The sequence below is a fragment of the Trematomus bernacchii genome, unplaced genomic scaffold (assembly GCF_902827165.1).
Source record: "Trematomus bernacchii unplaced genomic scaffold, fTreBer1.1, whole genome shotgun sequence".
Taxonomy (NCBI): domain Eukaryota; kingdom Metazoa; phylum Chordata; class Actinopteri; order Perciformes; family Nototheniidae; genus Trematomus; species Trematomus bernacchii.
In genome coordinates this window covers 15,719,592-15,736,135 of record NW_022988050.1, presented here as the reverse complement: position 1 = coordinate 15,736,135, position 16,544 = coordinate 15,719,592, and the positions used below count along the sequence as shown (strand labels likewise).

The window sequence follows — 16,544 nt, the reverse complement described above, 5'->3', positions numbered from 1 at the left end:
TATGATTAGATTGGCTGACGCTTCCGCCGAAGCTTCAAAAGTTGAACATTGCTCAACTTTCGTCGCGAGCAACACGAGCAAATCTACGCTTCGCTCCCACAATGTAGTTCGGCGAAACGTGACATCACCCTATTCAAAGTGAATGGGCAGAAGCGTTGAAGCTTCAACGCACACCGCCGTGTGGACGGGCCGTAACAACAAAAGGGAATAATAGTTCAAAACGTAAAAGTCATACAGATAAACTAAATTCCATGAAATGTGGTACTAACATCAAATTATTCGATTTATACCTATTTTTGTGAGAGGTCAAACTTCATTTTCCCTCCCTCCTCCTCCCCTCTCAGGTCTCTGGAAAAAATAAAGGGACTACATGTTAAAATCTTCAGATAACATGTGAACAGAACTGTGTGAAAATCTAGTATCAATATTAGATCCTTTGATTTGTACCTGTTTTGCGTCAGAAGTCATGCCTAGTTGTGCCACTCCACCTCCTCCTCCCATCCCCTCCTCTCCACCTCCTCTCCCATCCACCTCCTCTCCCATCCACCTCTCTCCACTCCACCTCCTCTCCCATCCCCTCCTCTCCCATCCACCTCCTCTCCCATCCACCTCCTCTCCACTCCACCTCCTCTCCCATGCCACCTCCTCCTCCCATCCACCTCCTCTTCTCCCATCCAACTCCTCTCCACTCCACCCTCCTCTCCCATCCACCTCCTCTCTCATCCACCTCCTCTCTCCTCCACCATCACCTCCTCTCTCCCATCCACCTCCTCTCTCCCATCCACCTCCTCTCCCATCCACCTCCTCTCCACTCCCCTCCTCTCCCATCCACCTCCTCTCCCATCCCACCTCCTTCTCATCACCTCCTCTCTCCCATCCACCTACCTCTCCTCCCATCCCACCTCCTCCTCAGACCACCCTCCTCTCCCATCCACCTCCTCTCCACTCCACCTCCTCTTCCATCCACCTCCTCTCTCCCATCCACCTCCTCTCTCATCCACCTCCTCTCTCCCATCCACCTCCTCTCCCATCCACCCTCCTCTCTCCCATCCACCTCCTCTCTCCCCCATCCACCTCCTCTCTCATCCACCTCCTCTCTCCACTCCACCTCCTCTCTCATCCACCTCCTCTCTCATCCACCTCCTCTCTCCCATCCACCTCCTCTCTCATCCACCTCCTCTCCCATCCACCTCCTCTCCACTCCACCTCTCTCATCCACCTCCTCTCTCCCATCCACCTCCTCTCCTATCCACCTCCTCTCCCGTCCACCTCCTCTCCCATCCACCTCCTCTCCACTCCACCTCCTCTCTCATCCACCTCCTCTCTCATCCACCTCCTCTCTCCCATCCACCTCCTCTCTCATCCACCTCCTCTCTCCCATCCACCTCCACTCCACCTCCTCTCTCATCCACCTCCTCTCCCATCCACCTCCTCTCCCTCCACCTCCTCTCCACTCCACCTCCTCTCCCATCCACCTCCTCTCCATCCACCTCCTCTCCCATCCACCTCCTCTCCTCCACCTCCTCTCCACCCTCCCCTCCACCTCCTCTCTCATCCACCTCCTCTCCCATCCACCTCCTCTCCCATCCACACCACCTCTCTCCCATCCACCTCCTCTCCCATCCACCTCCTCTCCACTCCACCTCCTCTCCCATCCACCCCTCCTCTCCCATCCACCTCCTCTCTCCTCCACCTCCTCTCTCCCCATCCACCCCTCTCCCATCCACCTCCTCTCTCATCCACCTCCTCTCCCCCACCTCCTCTCCTCCACCTCCTCCATCCTCTCCACTCCCCCCCTCTTCCATCCACCTCCTCTCTCCATCCCTCCTCCCCACTCCTCTCTCATCCACCTCCTCTCTCCCATCCACCTCTCTCCCATCCACCTCCTCTCTCCCATCCACCTCCTCTCCCATCCACCTCCTCTCTCATCCACCTCCTCTCCACTCCACCTCCTCTCTCATCCACCTCCTCTCTCATCCACCTCCTCTCTCCCATCCACCTCCTCTCTCATCCACCTCCTCTCCTCCACCTCCTCCCACTCCACCTCTCTCATCCACCTCCTCTCTCCCATCCCCTCCTCTCCTCTCCACCTCCTCTCCCGTCCACCTCCTCTCCCATCCACCTCCTCTCCACTCCACCTCCTCTCTCATCCACCTCCTCTCTCATCCACCTCCTCTCTCCCATCCACCTCCTCTCTCATCCACCTCCTCTCTCCCATCCCCCTCCACTCCACCTCCTCTCTCATCCACCTTCTCTCTCATCCACCTCCTCTCTCCCATCCACCTCCTCTCCCGTCCACCTCCTCTCTCATCCACCTCCTCTCCACTCCACCTCCTCTCTCATCCCCCTCCTCTCTCATCCACCTCCTCTCTCCCATCCACCTCCTCTCTCATCCACCTCCTCTCCCATCCACCTCCTCTCCACTCCACCTCCTCTCTCTCATCCACCTCCTCTCCTCCCTCCACCTCCCTCTCCCGTCCACCTCCTCTCCCATCCACCTCCTCTCCCATCCACCTCCTCTCCCATCCACCTCCTCTCCACTCCACCTCCTCTCCTCCCATCCACCTCCTCTCCCATCCACCTCCTCTCCCATCCACCTCCTCCTCCTCCCATCCACCTCCTCTCTCATCCACCCCTCTCTACTCCCATCCACCTCCTCTCCACTTCCACCTCGTCTCTCATCCACCTCCTCTCTCCCATCCACCTCCTCTCCCACCACCTCCTCTCCCATCCACCTCCTCTCCCGTCCACCTGCTCTCCCATCCACCTCCTCTCCCCATCCACCTCCTCTCCAATCCACCTCCTCTCCACTCCACCTCCTCTCCCGTCCACCTGCTCTCCTCTCTCTACAAATATAAGGAAATGATGTTAGAATCTTCAAATAACATGTGAACAGATGAACTGAACTTGCTGAAATCTAGAAATGATATTGAATAACTTGGTGTTTACCTTTTCTGCATGAGAGGTCACGCTTGATGTTGTCCTCCCACCTCCTCTCCTTTCCTTTCCATTCCTCCTCTCTCTAAAAATAAAATGGAATAGTAGTTAAAATCTTCAAATAACTTGTCAACAGATAAACAGAACTTTGTAAAATCTAGTAATAATATTAGCCCATTTGGTATTTACCTTTTTGTGTGAGAGGCCACGCTTAATGTTGTCCTCCTCTCATTGTGTCCCACATCCTCTCTTCTCCTCCTCTCATTGTGTCCCACATCCTCTCTTCTCCTCCTCTCATTGTGTCCCACATCCTCTCTTCTCCTCCTCTCTCTTAAAGCAAATGACAAACAATAATAAATAACAGTTAAAAACGTACAGATAGCTGAATTGTGGTAATAACATTAAATAATTAGATTTATACCTTTTTTGCATGAAAGGTCATGCTTAATTTCCCCCTCCAACCTCCTCTCCTCTTTTCCTCTCCTCTACCTTAAAACAAAAGGAATAAATGTTCAGATCTCCGTAACGTGTGGACCCTTTATATATACAGTCTGTGAACCCTTTATATACAGTCTGTGAACCCTTTATATACAGTGTGTGAACCCTTTATATATACAGTCTGTGGACCCTTTATATACAGTCTGTGAACCCTTTATATATACAGTCTGTGAACCCTTTATATATACAGTCTGTGGACCCTTTATATATACAGTCTGTGGACCCTTTATATATACAGTCTGTGGTGTGAACCCTTTATATATACAGTCTGTGGACCCTTTATATACAGTCTGTGGTGTGAACCCTTTATATATACAGTCTGTGGTGTGAACCCTTTATATATACAGTCTGTGGTGTGAACCCTTTATATATACAGTCTGTGGACCCTTTATATATACAGTCTGTGGTGTGAACCCTTTATATATACAGTCTGTGGACCCTTTATATATACAGTCTGTGGACCCTTTATATATACAGTCTGTGGTGTGAACCCTTTATATATACAGTCTGTGAACCCTTTATATATACAGTCTGGTGTGAACCCTTTATATATACAGTCTGTGGACCCTTTATATATACAGTCTGTGGTGTGAACCCTTTATATATACAGTCTGTGAACCCTTTATATATACAGTCTGGTGTGAACCCTTTATATATACAGTCTGTGAACCCTTTATATATACAGTCTGTGAACCCTTTATATACAGTCTGTGAACCCTTTATATATACAGTCTGTGAACCCTTTATATATACAGTCTGTGGACCCTTTATATATACAGTCTGTGGTGTGAACCCTTTATATATACAGTCTGTGGACCCTTTATATACAGTCTGTGAACCCTCTATATATACAGTCTGTGAACCCTTTATATATACAGTCTGTGGACCCTTTATATATACAGTCTGTGGACCCTTTATATATACAGTCTGTGGTGTGAACCCTTTATATATACAGTCTGTGGACCCTTTATATACAGTCTGTGAACCCTCTATATATACAGTCTGTGAACCCTTTATATATACAGTCTGTGAACCCTTTATATATACAGTCTGTGGTGTGAACCCTTTATATATACAGTCTGTGAACCCTTTATATACAGTCTGTGAACCCTTTATATATACAGTCTGTGAACCCTTTATATATACAGTCTGTGAACCCTTTATATATACAGTCTGTGAACCCTTTATATATACAGTCTGTGGTGTGAACCCTTTATATATACAGTCTGTGAACCCTTTATATATACAGTCTGTGAACCCTTTATATATACAGTCTGTGGACCCTTTATATACAGTCTGTGAACCCTTTATATATACAGTCTGTGGACCCTTTATATATACAGTCTGTGGACCCTTTATATATACAGTCTGTGGTGTGAACCCTTTATATATACAGTCTGTGGACCCTGTGGAACTGAGGTAATGGTTTTTGGAGCCAAGGCAGAACGTATAAAAGTTAGCGCTGAGCTTCAGTCTGCAATGTTCAAAACAACAGATAAGCCAGAAATCTAGGTGTAGTCATGGACTCTGACCTGAGTTTCAACAGTCACATTAAAACAGTTACTAAATCAGCCTACTATCACCTAAAGAACATATCTAGGATTAAAGGACTAATGTCACAGCAGGATTTGGAAAAACTTGTCCATGCTTTTATCTTCAGTAGACTCGACTACTGCAATGGTGTCTTTACAGGCCTCACTAAAAAATCTATTAGAAAGCTTCAGCTGATTCAGAACGCCGCTGCTCGAGTCCTCACTAACATTAAGAAAGTGGATCACATCACTCCTGTTCTGAAGTCCTTACACTGGCTTCCTGTGTGTCAAAGAATAGATTTCAAAATACTGCTGCTGGTTTATAAAGCTTTGAATGGTTTAGGCCCAAAATACATGTCTGACCTACTGCTAAATTATGAACCATCCAGAACCCTCAGGTCTTCAGGGACTGGTCAGCTTTCTGTCCCCAGAGTCAGAACTAAACATGGTAAAGCAGCATTCAGTTATTATGCTCCAAATATCTGGAACAAACTCCCAGAAACCTGCAGGTCCGCTGCAACTCTTACTACTTTTAAATCCAGGCTGAAGACTTTTCTTTTTGCCGCTGCTTTTAATTGAACTATTCACATCTTAAACTGCACTGTAACTTTTAACTTTTATCCATGTATTTTTTCTTTTAATGTTTATTTTATTATCTTTCCTTTTTAATGACTGATTTTAAATGCCATTTTTAAAATGTCTTCCATTTTTGTAAAGCACTTTGAATTACCTTGTGTTGAAAGGTGCTATATAAATAAACTTGCCTTGCCTTGCCTTGCCTTGCCTTGCCTGCCTTGCCTTGCCTTGCCTTGCCTTGCCTTTATATACAGTCTGTGGTGTGGACCCTTTATATATACAGTCTGTGGTGTGAACCCTTTATATATACAGTCTGTGGTGTGAACCCTTTATATATACAGTCTGTGGACCCTTTATATATACAGTCTGTGAACCCTTTATATACAGTCTGTGAACCCTTTATATATACATTCTGTGAACCCTTTATATATACAGTCTGTGAACCCTTTATATATACAGTCTGTGAACCCTTTATATATACAGTCTGTGAACCCTTTATATATACAGTCTGTGAACCCTTTATATATACAGTCTGTGGACCCTTTATATATACAGTCTGTGAACCCTTTATATATACAGTCTGTGAACCCTTTATATATACAGTCTGTGAACCCTTTATATACAATCTGTGAACCCTTTATATATACAGTCTGTGAACCCTTTATATATACAGTCTGTGGACCCTTTATATATACAGTCTGTGGACCCTTTATATATACAGTCTGTGGTGTGAACCCTTTATATATACAGTCTGTGAACCCTTTATATATACAGTCTGTGAACCCTTTATATATACAGTCTGTGGACCCTTTATATATACAGTCTGTGGACCCTTTATATATACAGTCTGTGGACCCTTTATATATACAGTCTGTGAACCCTTTATATATACAGTCTGTGAACCCTTTATATATACAGTCTGTGGACCCTTTATATATACAGTCTGTGAACCCTTTATATATACAGTCTGTGAACCCTTTATATATACAGTCTGTGAACCCTTTATATACAATCTGTGAACCCTTTATATATACAGTCTGTGAACCCTTTATATATACAGTCTGTGGACCCTTTATATATACAGTCTGTGGACCCCTTTATATATACAGTCTGTGGTGTGAACCCTTTATATATACAGTCTGTGAACCCTTTATATATACAGTCTGTGAACCCTTTATATATACAGTCTGTGGACCCTTTATATATACAGTCTGTGGACCCTTTATATATACAGTCTGTGGACCCTTTATATATACAGTCTGTGAACCCTTTATATATACAGTCTGTGAACCCTTTATATATACAGTCTGTGAACCCTCTATATATACAGTCTGTGAACCCTTTATATATACAGTCTGTGAACCCTTTATATATACAGTCTGTGAACCCTTTATATATACAGTCTGTGAACCCTTTATATATACAGTCTGTGGACCCTTTATATATACAGTCTGTGAACCCTTTATATATACAGTCTGTGAACCCTTTATATATACAGTCTGTGAACCCTTTATATATACAGTCTGTGAACCCTTTATATATACAGTCTGTGAACCCTCTATATATACACAGTCTGTGGACCCTTTATATATACAGTCTGTGGTATGAACCCTTTATATATACAGTCTGTAGACCCTTTATATATACAGTCTGTGGACCCTTTATACAGTCTCTGGTGTGAACAGGTGAGCTGAACTAAAGCCACCTGGTAATGACATTAGGTATTTAGACTTTGACCTTCTTTCTGTGACGGGTCACTTCATTTGGCCTCCCTCCTCCTCCTCCTCCTCCTCCTCCTCCTCATTTCCCCCCCTCTTTGCTCCTCTCTGGAAACAACAACAAATGCAAACACTGGTTCAAAAGAAGTGCAGCTTATCGAAAATGTTAAAATGATATTTACCTTTTTAATAATGAGAGGGCTCACACGGGCCCTGCTCCTCTCTCATCTCTTCTCTTTACTCTTGTTTCTCGTCTTCCCTTTCTGTTTCTACTGGTCCTCTTCTCATACTTACGCTTCCTTTTTCTGTCTCTTCCGTCTCTTCCGTCTCTTCTGTCTCTTCCGTCTCTTCCGTCTCTTCCGTCTCTTCTGTCTCTTCCGTCTCTTCCGTCTCTTCTGTCTCTTCCGTCTCTTCCGTCTCTTCTGTCTCTTCTGTCTCTTCCGTCTCTTCCGTCTCTTCTGTCTCTTCTGTCTCTTCCGTCTCTTCCGTCTCTTCTATCTCTTCCGTCTCTTCCGTCTCTTCCGTCTCTTCTGTCTCTTCTGTCTCTTCTCATCTTATTTCCTTCCCCTTTTTCATGGAACTCCATCCATTTCTAATGTAATAACCCTTTCCTCCCATTTTAGACCCTATTGATGGCAAATATCGTCTTGTACCACTACAGTGATCCATCACAACTGAGGCCCCTGCTCTGTGGCCCCTGTCTCTGTGGCCCCTGTCTCTGTGGCCCCTGCTCTGTGGCCCCTGCTCTGTGGCCCCTGCTGTGTGACCCCTGCTCTGTGGCCCCTGTCTCTGTGGCCCCTGTCTCTGTGGCCCCTGCTCTGTGGTCCCTGCTCTGTGGCCCCTGCTGTGTGACCCCTGCTCTGTGGCCCCTGTCTCTGTGGCCCCTGCTCTGTGGCCCCTGCTCTGTGGCCCCTGTCTCTGCAGACTCTTCTTGGCTGGGGTGGGCGTCGACAGACATATGGACCCCCATGATATGGTGTCGCCATCCTTCTCCTTCTCCACACAGCGGGGCTTCACTGATACGCTTTCATTTCATTCAGTCCAATACTTACCGTTCACATTAAAAACGAAGCAGTGCAATTTAAAAATATGAATTTATAGAAATTCAATTCAAACAAATGTAAAAATGAATAATAATAATAATGAAGTGGAAGGTCAGAAGCGCTTAGCTTCGTTATCTGCAGCCTCGGCTCCTCCCTTGCGCCACCTGCTGCCCACCTGGCTCCTCTTCTTCACCAGGAGCCGGACGCTCTTCATCCACTGCTGCTCCGGGACCCTCCTCACCGGCCGAGGCTGACGGAGGGGCTGGGTCGGGGGGAGGAGCCAGACCGCTGCGGCCCCCGGAGGACGATCCTGGTGGGATGAGCACACGGCACCAGAGACCAGCCCTCCTCGGGAGCAGGTGGGGGGGGTCTGCAGGAGAGGTCAGGGGAGGAGGGGCAAGAGGAAGAGCAAGAGGAAGAGCGAGAGGAGGAGGAAGAGGAGGAGGAAGAGCGAGAGGAGGAGGAAGAGGAGGAGGAAGAGGAGGAGGAAGAGCTAGAGGAGGAGGAGGAGGAGGAGCCAGGGTCAGACTTACCTTCATCTTCAGCGCCTCTCCTGCCCCCCCCACTGCCAGCCTGGTCCCTCCTCTTCATCAGAAGCCTCAGGTTCTTCTTCCACTTCGGCTCAGGGGCGGGGCCAGCTGGGGAGCCGGAGGAGGAGCTGGGGGAGGAGCTGCAGACGGCCCTGAAGGGGGAGCAAGAAGAAGTAGATCCAGAGGCAGCTGTACCTGGGGAGCCAGGTGAGGAGCTGCTCTGGGAGGGCAGGGCTGGGGTCCTGCGCAGGATGAGGCGGGGTCCACTGGGGTCTGGCAGGAGGACAGCTGTCCACATGTAGCGCCGGTCCATCTGAAGGTAGAAATAAAAACAACAATCAGACCACTGCTCCACGTCATGACGACACACCAGGGAGGGTTACACAATCATCACTCTCTCATCACATACTGAATGAAAAGGAGGACAATGCAATAATACATTGTTCAACAAACGCTGCATAAAGTGAAACACACACGAGAGCATTTTACTGCAATATGAGCAAAAGAAAAAGGAAGCTTGCAAGAAACAGCCATGGCTGTAATGTGCAAACTTTAAAAAACATGTCTTGCCTTTACTTTTGTCAAGGACAATAAATCTGGGGTTTGGGAGGAGGACAGATGTCCACTTGTTTGCTCGGACCAACTGAATGTAATAATCACATCACATCAGGTTAATATACCATGGAGTGTTATATCAGATTGACTACCACATTTTGCATTTAAAAGATCAATATTGCAATGCCAAAACGTGAAAAAACATGCACGAAAACTAAACAAGAGCAAGAGTAAAGAGTGTTTGCAGTATAAAATAACTAAAGTTAACTTTTTGTTCACAAAATGGTATTTCTAATAGGCCTAATAGTTTGTACTGCTCAGTCTGCAGTAGCTTTTTTACAGTGAGGTTTACATAAAGCAGGCCTATATAACTTTTACAGAGGGAAAATTATGCCACAATGTCATCAACAACATATGTATAATTTATATAATGTTTTATCTCTTTTTTTGCAGTTATTTCACTAACTGCCGTATTGATCAAACACGCAGCCAATTAAACATGTTTGTGTTGTGTAAAATACTCGTAAATTACCCTAATATTTGTGAATTTCAAGTATATTCAAATATATATATAATCTATATAATATAATATAATAATGTTTACAATGCTTGAAACACTATGGTATACCGAATACGTAGCACTACAAAGTAAAAAGAAGGCTATGCACATATGTTAGCATGCTAACTTTTTCAACAGGTGAAACGGGTGGTCAGTATTTGATCACAACAGGATTATTTAACTCAAATTTGATGAACTAACACTGAAGATAGAATACATAGGCAATATTGTCAGTTATTTCGGTGATTTTTTTAGGGATTTCGGAGAGCGTCCATGGCAAAATTAATTTGATAACAATGGGTGAAAAAAGTGAATAATTGTATCACATCTAACCCGAAAAACGTCCTGTAAGTTTTGACAGTAGGGTTTAGGGAGAGGTCCGGAAGCAAAAAGTCTCAGGTTTGTGGGGTTTTTTCAGAGAAATTGTCGAGTGAGAGCAGAAATGTTGAGTTTCTGACCGTCAGCAAGTTTGTGTTTTTTCAAACTAAGCGCATAAAGGTGCAGGCTGCATAGCAACCATGGATGGAACCCCCAAGTCTCGCGCAGAGCTCTCGTGAGGCCAGCTCAAACTGTATTGTTTTCACGTTTAATTTAATATAATGGAAATACCTAGCTTGGCAAAACGAAAATAAAACAAAAATAATGCTTAAAACTAGATTTTGAATCATGGACTCCTGATATAAACGAACCTAAAGACGATCTAGATGTGCAAACACAAAGTTTGACAACATTTGAGAAAAATGCAACCTTGCCATTAATAAATGATCCACTTATTGCAAAACACTGTCCTTGACCATGGGAAATAATATATATAAATGCATGAATGAATATCACTAACCTTAATACTTTAGTTTCCATCACAGCATATGGGCCTCCTCCTGTAATACAGTTTCCTCCAATGATGCAATTTGAGAAACACATGGACGATTTTCAGACACAAAATAACACAATTATTTTATTTCGTAAGGTCTGCATTTTGTCTTTTTTCATGCATAAGTAAACTATAAAATTAGATCTACAAGGTTAAAATATGTTTTTTACTTGAAGAAAACAGCGTTAAACACTTCTTTGTATCAAGTGCAGTCTGTTCGAAGGAATAATCTTCATAATATATATTCTCTGCAGGTATTTTTAGTCCTTGACAATTTGACATAGTCCAGACTTTGTATGGAAGTGTATATAACATGATAAATGGCATGGTTTCTTTTCAGGAAGTGAAGGCACTTATTTGTGTGAAATGTCGCCACCCTTTGGCGTCTGTGCGTTACTACTGTTTGTTTTCCTCCATTACAGTTAACAGTTAAAGGGGACCTATCATGCAAAATGCACTTTTGTACGTCTTTTATACATGAATATGTGTCCCCGGTGTTCCAGGGAACTCACCAAGTGTCAGAAAACACAACCCTCTCTATTTTCCTCCATACCCAAATCTCTAAAAAAAGGGGCTGCAACGGATCTGATACAGACTGATCCAGATTTGAACACTTCTATGACGTCACAGAAGTGGCGCTACGGCTATTGGGCCAACTCTCCACCTATCAGGGGAATGTGGGGTTGGGCCACGGCCGGCCATTGCCGCTCGAAAGCGCTGGAGACGCTGTAGTACATATGCCAGGCCTGTAAGTAGCGGAGGTGGGCGTATCTGAAGCTTGGGGATTTTTTGCGAACAACCAATCACATGAATCTCCCGCCCGCGACATACGAAGCAAAAAAGTTTGAAGTAAACTGGATATAAACTCCCCAAACAGGCGAAAACATACCACTGTCTCTGCCACCTCCCTCCATGCCTGGCTCCTCCGGTTTATATCCCGGTAGGTAAATAGGGACTGGTCATAAAGCACCGGGTGATTCCCTACCGCTCATTTCTCCTCCATTTTTTGGAATATGAGGAAATGACCTGCGGTATGTCTCTCCCAGCATACACGCTGTTTGATTGGCTAGAGCTTGAACTGTCAGATTTGCGTACACGGGATTTGATTGGCTGACGCTTCCACCTCAGCCTCAAAAGTTGAACATTGTTCAACTTTGAATCCTGAAAATCCTGAAAATCTCCGCTCGCCTGCCCACAATGCAGTTCGGCGAAAAGTGAGGGAAAGTGACGTCACCCCATTCAAAGTGAATAGAGTGGCGAAGTCCCTCCCACTTACTTCTGGGGTATGGGACCTTATTTCGGAAAAATTATGCATTGAAGTCAATGGGGAGAGAAAACTTATCTTTCGATCCCGTTTGAATTGTGCCATGAATTACACATATGATGTTTGTCAATCTTAAAAAATCATTTCCATGTCAAAAAAGTCACAGTTTGTCTTAAAACTGTTGAAATATAAGACTTTGAAAAATACGAAACTAGAAAGACTACAAATCCCAGAGTCGCGTAAGTGATGTCACAATTGAGACACTACGATACACGTATAATACCGTATATATACGATCAGCGCCATATAGATAGAATCTATCTATATGGCGCTGGCTAAGATAAGATAACTTTGTGCCTGTGTGCTTAGTACCAGGTTGTTATTATACCAGCAATGGGTCTTGCTCGTTCTTTCGCTTCCCGTCTGATGAAAGAGGAGTGTGTGGATCAAGTTAGCTACCTAGCTAGTAGCTAGCACGTTAGTTAGCATTACAGCCTTGTCATTTTTATTAGCCTTAACATGAAGTAACATTAAGTAACCCAAAATGTTAAACAGTAAGAGTAGTAGTCATATTTCGTGAACCCTTTGAATAGTACTGTCACCGGTGTGATCATTCTATAATACACAATTTAAGCCCGGGGGAGAAATGCTAACGCTAACGCTAGCGATCTTCTCTACTTCATGCTATCTGCACAAATGGTTGACATTAAACATTAAAACGACCAGGCAGTTCAGAGAGAATCAAAGGAAGGAAGGCAGGCAGCTTTGCATGACATTCTTCAGGACGTGTTTCATTGTAGTGATAGTGAGGGTAGTCTCTTGTGTTGACAAGACAGTAGTGACGGCCATCTTGGTGACGTGTGTTGTTGACCACAGATCAGATGTAGTTCTTTGAGCGTTTCACACAAACAAATGTGTTACTTCACAGTTTTACGACACATTTTTTTTTTTTTACTTGCAAAATTATCTTTTAAATTGACAAACAACATATGTGTAATTCATGGCACAATTCAAACGGGATCGAAAGATAATCTTTCTCTCTCCATTGACTTCAATACATAATTTTTCCGAAATAAGGTCCCATGGAGGTCCACCGGAAGGGGAGGGACTTCGCCACTCTATGGGCAGAAGCGTTTCAAGATTTTTTTAACGCTGCTGTGTAGACGGTCCGTCAGTGCCTCACCAGCCATGAACCTCACCGCACGTCACTGTTAAATATGTATATGATGTCACCAGACATGGTTGTGTCCAATACGCTGAAGCAATGATATGGATGTGACCTTTTGTCTGGGGATGAAGCAGTCCTGTCTGCAAGCAAAGCTGCAAGGGACACAGGGCCACCACTTGCTAAGATACATTTCACTTTTGTGACCACTTTTGTCAAGGCAATATCATGCAAGTGTGCAGATCTGTGCTCAGTTTTAAAACGATTAACTTATTAATATTATCACAGTACAAATGTGTGCAGCAGACACAACCTCCATTCAAATAGCACTGCTGCAGTCGCTTTACTGATATCACGGTGTAAATACACAGCAGACATGCAGTAAATGATATCCAGCACCAACAGTGCAGGGGGCCATTTTGGCCAAAGGGGGGCGGACTGCTCTTATTCTCACAGATTGAAATAAAGAGGGTCAACAGGTGACTGAGAACAAGCAGTTGGGTCATTTGGCTCGTTTTGCTCAGTCAATGCAACCCTAAACAGATGAGTATTTTTATTATTAGAATATAGTCTTTTATTCTTTAAATAAAAGGTATTTTCCTGGTCCACACTGAATTGTAACTAAATTAATGGTGGCTTTTTTATTTATATATTTTGCAAGGCAAAGCATTTTTTTTGCAATATTTTTCTAATCGTGTTGTGAGGAGTGTGAAAGCCTCCTTTAGTCCCGTACTGTGGAGGCTTGTTTCACAGTCAGTTGAATAATCCGGGTCCGTCTCCTGTTGCGCTGAGTCTGGATATGGAAATGTCGCGCGCAAACGCACGGCGCGTCTCCATGAGCCTTTCCTTAATGTTGTTGGACGGATTTCGGACCGCGTGAACTATGAATGAATATAACCTAAAGATGAATCTCTCCTTGGTGAACTCCTCCTCTTGGAAAGCGGAGTCGCTGGTCATTTCTTTGGGCTTTTCGGTAATTTTCCTGCTCGGCACCGTGGGAAACTCTCTGGTCCTCGCGGTTCTGTTCCGTAACGGGCAGATGAACACCAAAACCACCAACATGTTCATCTTCAACCTCGGGATAGCAGATCTGTGCTTTATTGTTTTCTGCGTGCCCTTTCAGGCCACCATCTACACCCTGGATGAGTGGGTGTTCGGTCCTGTGGTATGTAAGGTGGTGCACTTCATCATTTTCCTCACCATGTACGCGAGCATCTTCACCCTGACAGCTGTTTCCCTGGACAGGTACGTCTGCTACATTTTATAAAAGTATTCCTAGATAATAAAATGGTTCCTAATTACACAACCTGCACATTCAAAGGAAAACATATTATATGTTGGAGGTGCAGTTGGCACGTTACTTTAAATGTTAGGTAACACTTTATTAAATTGTCAGTACATGTAATACCAACAGGGGCGTTTCTGGATTATAGATGGATGGATAATTCCTTACGTGTTACAGCAGTTTGTTCACTTAAGACATAAATACTAAAGTATGTAAGTAAGGTACAAATAATAAGCAAAATAATGAACAATGAAAGATTGAGATGGAATTAAACGAAAACTCCGAAAAAAAAGTGCCACAACCATTAAGGCTTTGCTTTTTGACAACAAAGCCTTAACAATACAAAAAATACATACTGTTTATTTGCAAATTATAAAAAAATAATATTGCAAACACAATCCAAATTATTGAAAGCAAAATCAAATCAATTTGAAAGGACAAGATATGGACATAGATAATTACTTTAATATCAGGTTTATTAAATGTAAAATGTTTATGACATCAACGCACTTTTAAATCATATGTTGTATACGCAAAATTAGACTCAGTCAATATGTATGGGTTTGTTTTCTTTTATTGGGCTTCATGGTATTTTAACAAGTACCATCCTCGACATGTACAATACATAGGCTAGGTGAAGATTATTGATTTGTTTAGTTGTATAGAAATCAACTTGAGAATCACCTTTAGTAACTGAAAACAAATTGTCCATGCAGAGTATCACCTTAATCAAACCACAAACTACTAATGATTCACAGTAACGAACATCTGGATCTCTTGCAGGTATTTAGCTATTTGCTACCCGCTCCGCTCTAGAGGGATGAGAACCCCCAAGAACGCGGTCATCTCCATCTGCCTGGTCTGGGCCTTGGCGCTGGTTTTCTCTGGCCCATATCTCAGCTACTACTCACAGATGGACCTGGCTGGCACTGTGGTGTGTATTCCTGACTGGGAGTCCAAGCCACGCATCATCATGGACGTGTGCACCTTCGTCTTCGGCTACCTCATCCCCGTCCTGGTGCTCGGCCTCACTTACGCCCGCACCATCCGGTACCTGTGGACCAGCGTGGACCCCGTGAAGGACATGTCCGAGTCGAGGCGGGCCAAACGTAAAGTCACCAAGATGATCATCGTGGTGGCGGCTCTCTTCTGCCTCTGCTGGCTGCCCCATCACGTGGTCATCCTCTGCATGTGGTTCGGAAGCTTCCCGCTCAACCACACCACCTACGTCCTGCGCATCCTGTCCCACCTGGTGGCCTACACCAACTCCTGCCTCAACCCCATCGTCTATGCGCTCATCTCCAAGCACTTTCGCAAAGGTTTCAGGAAGGTGTTCAGCTGCTCCCTGAGGAGGAAGGAGGTCAACAAGGTGCACGTGGTTCAGGCGGTGAACACGGTCAGCAGCATGGAGACGTCCAACTGAACACAAACACATTGAACCTGACAAGATGGAGGACAGGATGAGCCAACTGAAAATTATGAACATACTCAAAAACGTGCTTTAGATGAAACTATGTCCCAAAAGTATTACATTCACTGAACTAAAAGCATCAAGCCTGTGGAGCAGACTTGTCTTTAAGGAAAGACCCTAATGACACAACTGTTACAAATGAGAATACCTTAGACCTCAGAAAAGCTGAAGAGGCTTCCTGCACTGAATTATTGACCGGTAATTACAGAGAAACTGATGAATGGAGAAGGGATGTCAATGATTAAACACTACGTGACGATTAACACAAGTGTTTTTGACCAGTGACGCATGTAGGTCTAGAGGTTCATTTACAGTCTAATTGGGCTGTTCAGAGAGGATGAGCTTCTCCAATGAACCCAGTGAGTGTGCGTCCAGCTGTGTTCGCTCTCAAAGCTAATTATATAGCAGGCGAGAAAGCAAGCAAATGATTGTTGAAAACATTTCCATTCAGAATCTATGTCTCATTTGATTGGACTTTAAAGAGACAAGAAAATCCTAGCGCCCGAAAACAGTCAATATGTGATCGATCATCGCATGCTT

The 16,544-nt window shown here is 44.4% G+C and overlaps 1 protein-coding gene across 1 annotated transcript; it reads left to right on the top strand.

Annotated features, from left to right (window-relative positions):
• The first annotated feature begins 13,998 nt into the window (after positions 1 to 13,998).
• LOC117473957 (galanin receptor type 2) lies at positions 13,999 to 16,192 on the top strand. The gene is made up of 2 exons (XM_034119928.1): positions 13,999 to 14,493; positions 15,317 to 16,192. The coding sequence occupies exons 1-2, from the start codon at positions 14,132 to 14,134 to the stop codon at positions 15,954 to 15,956; spliced, it is 1,002 nt and encodes a 333-aa protein (XP_033975819.1). The 5' UTR covers positions 13,999 to 14,131; the 3' UTR covers positions 15,957 to 16,192.
• Positions 16,193 to 16,544: the final 352 nt, after the last annotated feature.

Bases quoted from the DNA above. Each gene is read 5' to 3' on its own strand.
- LOC117473957 (XM_034119928.1), top strand. From the start codon at position 14,132: ATGAATGAATATAACCTAAAGATGAATCTCTCCTTGGTGAACTCCTCC. The intron at 14,494-15,316 runs GTACGTCTGCTA...GATCTCTTGCAG, and splicing joins ACAGCTGTTTCCCTGGACAG to GTATTTAGCTATTTGCTACC.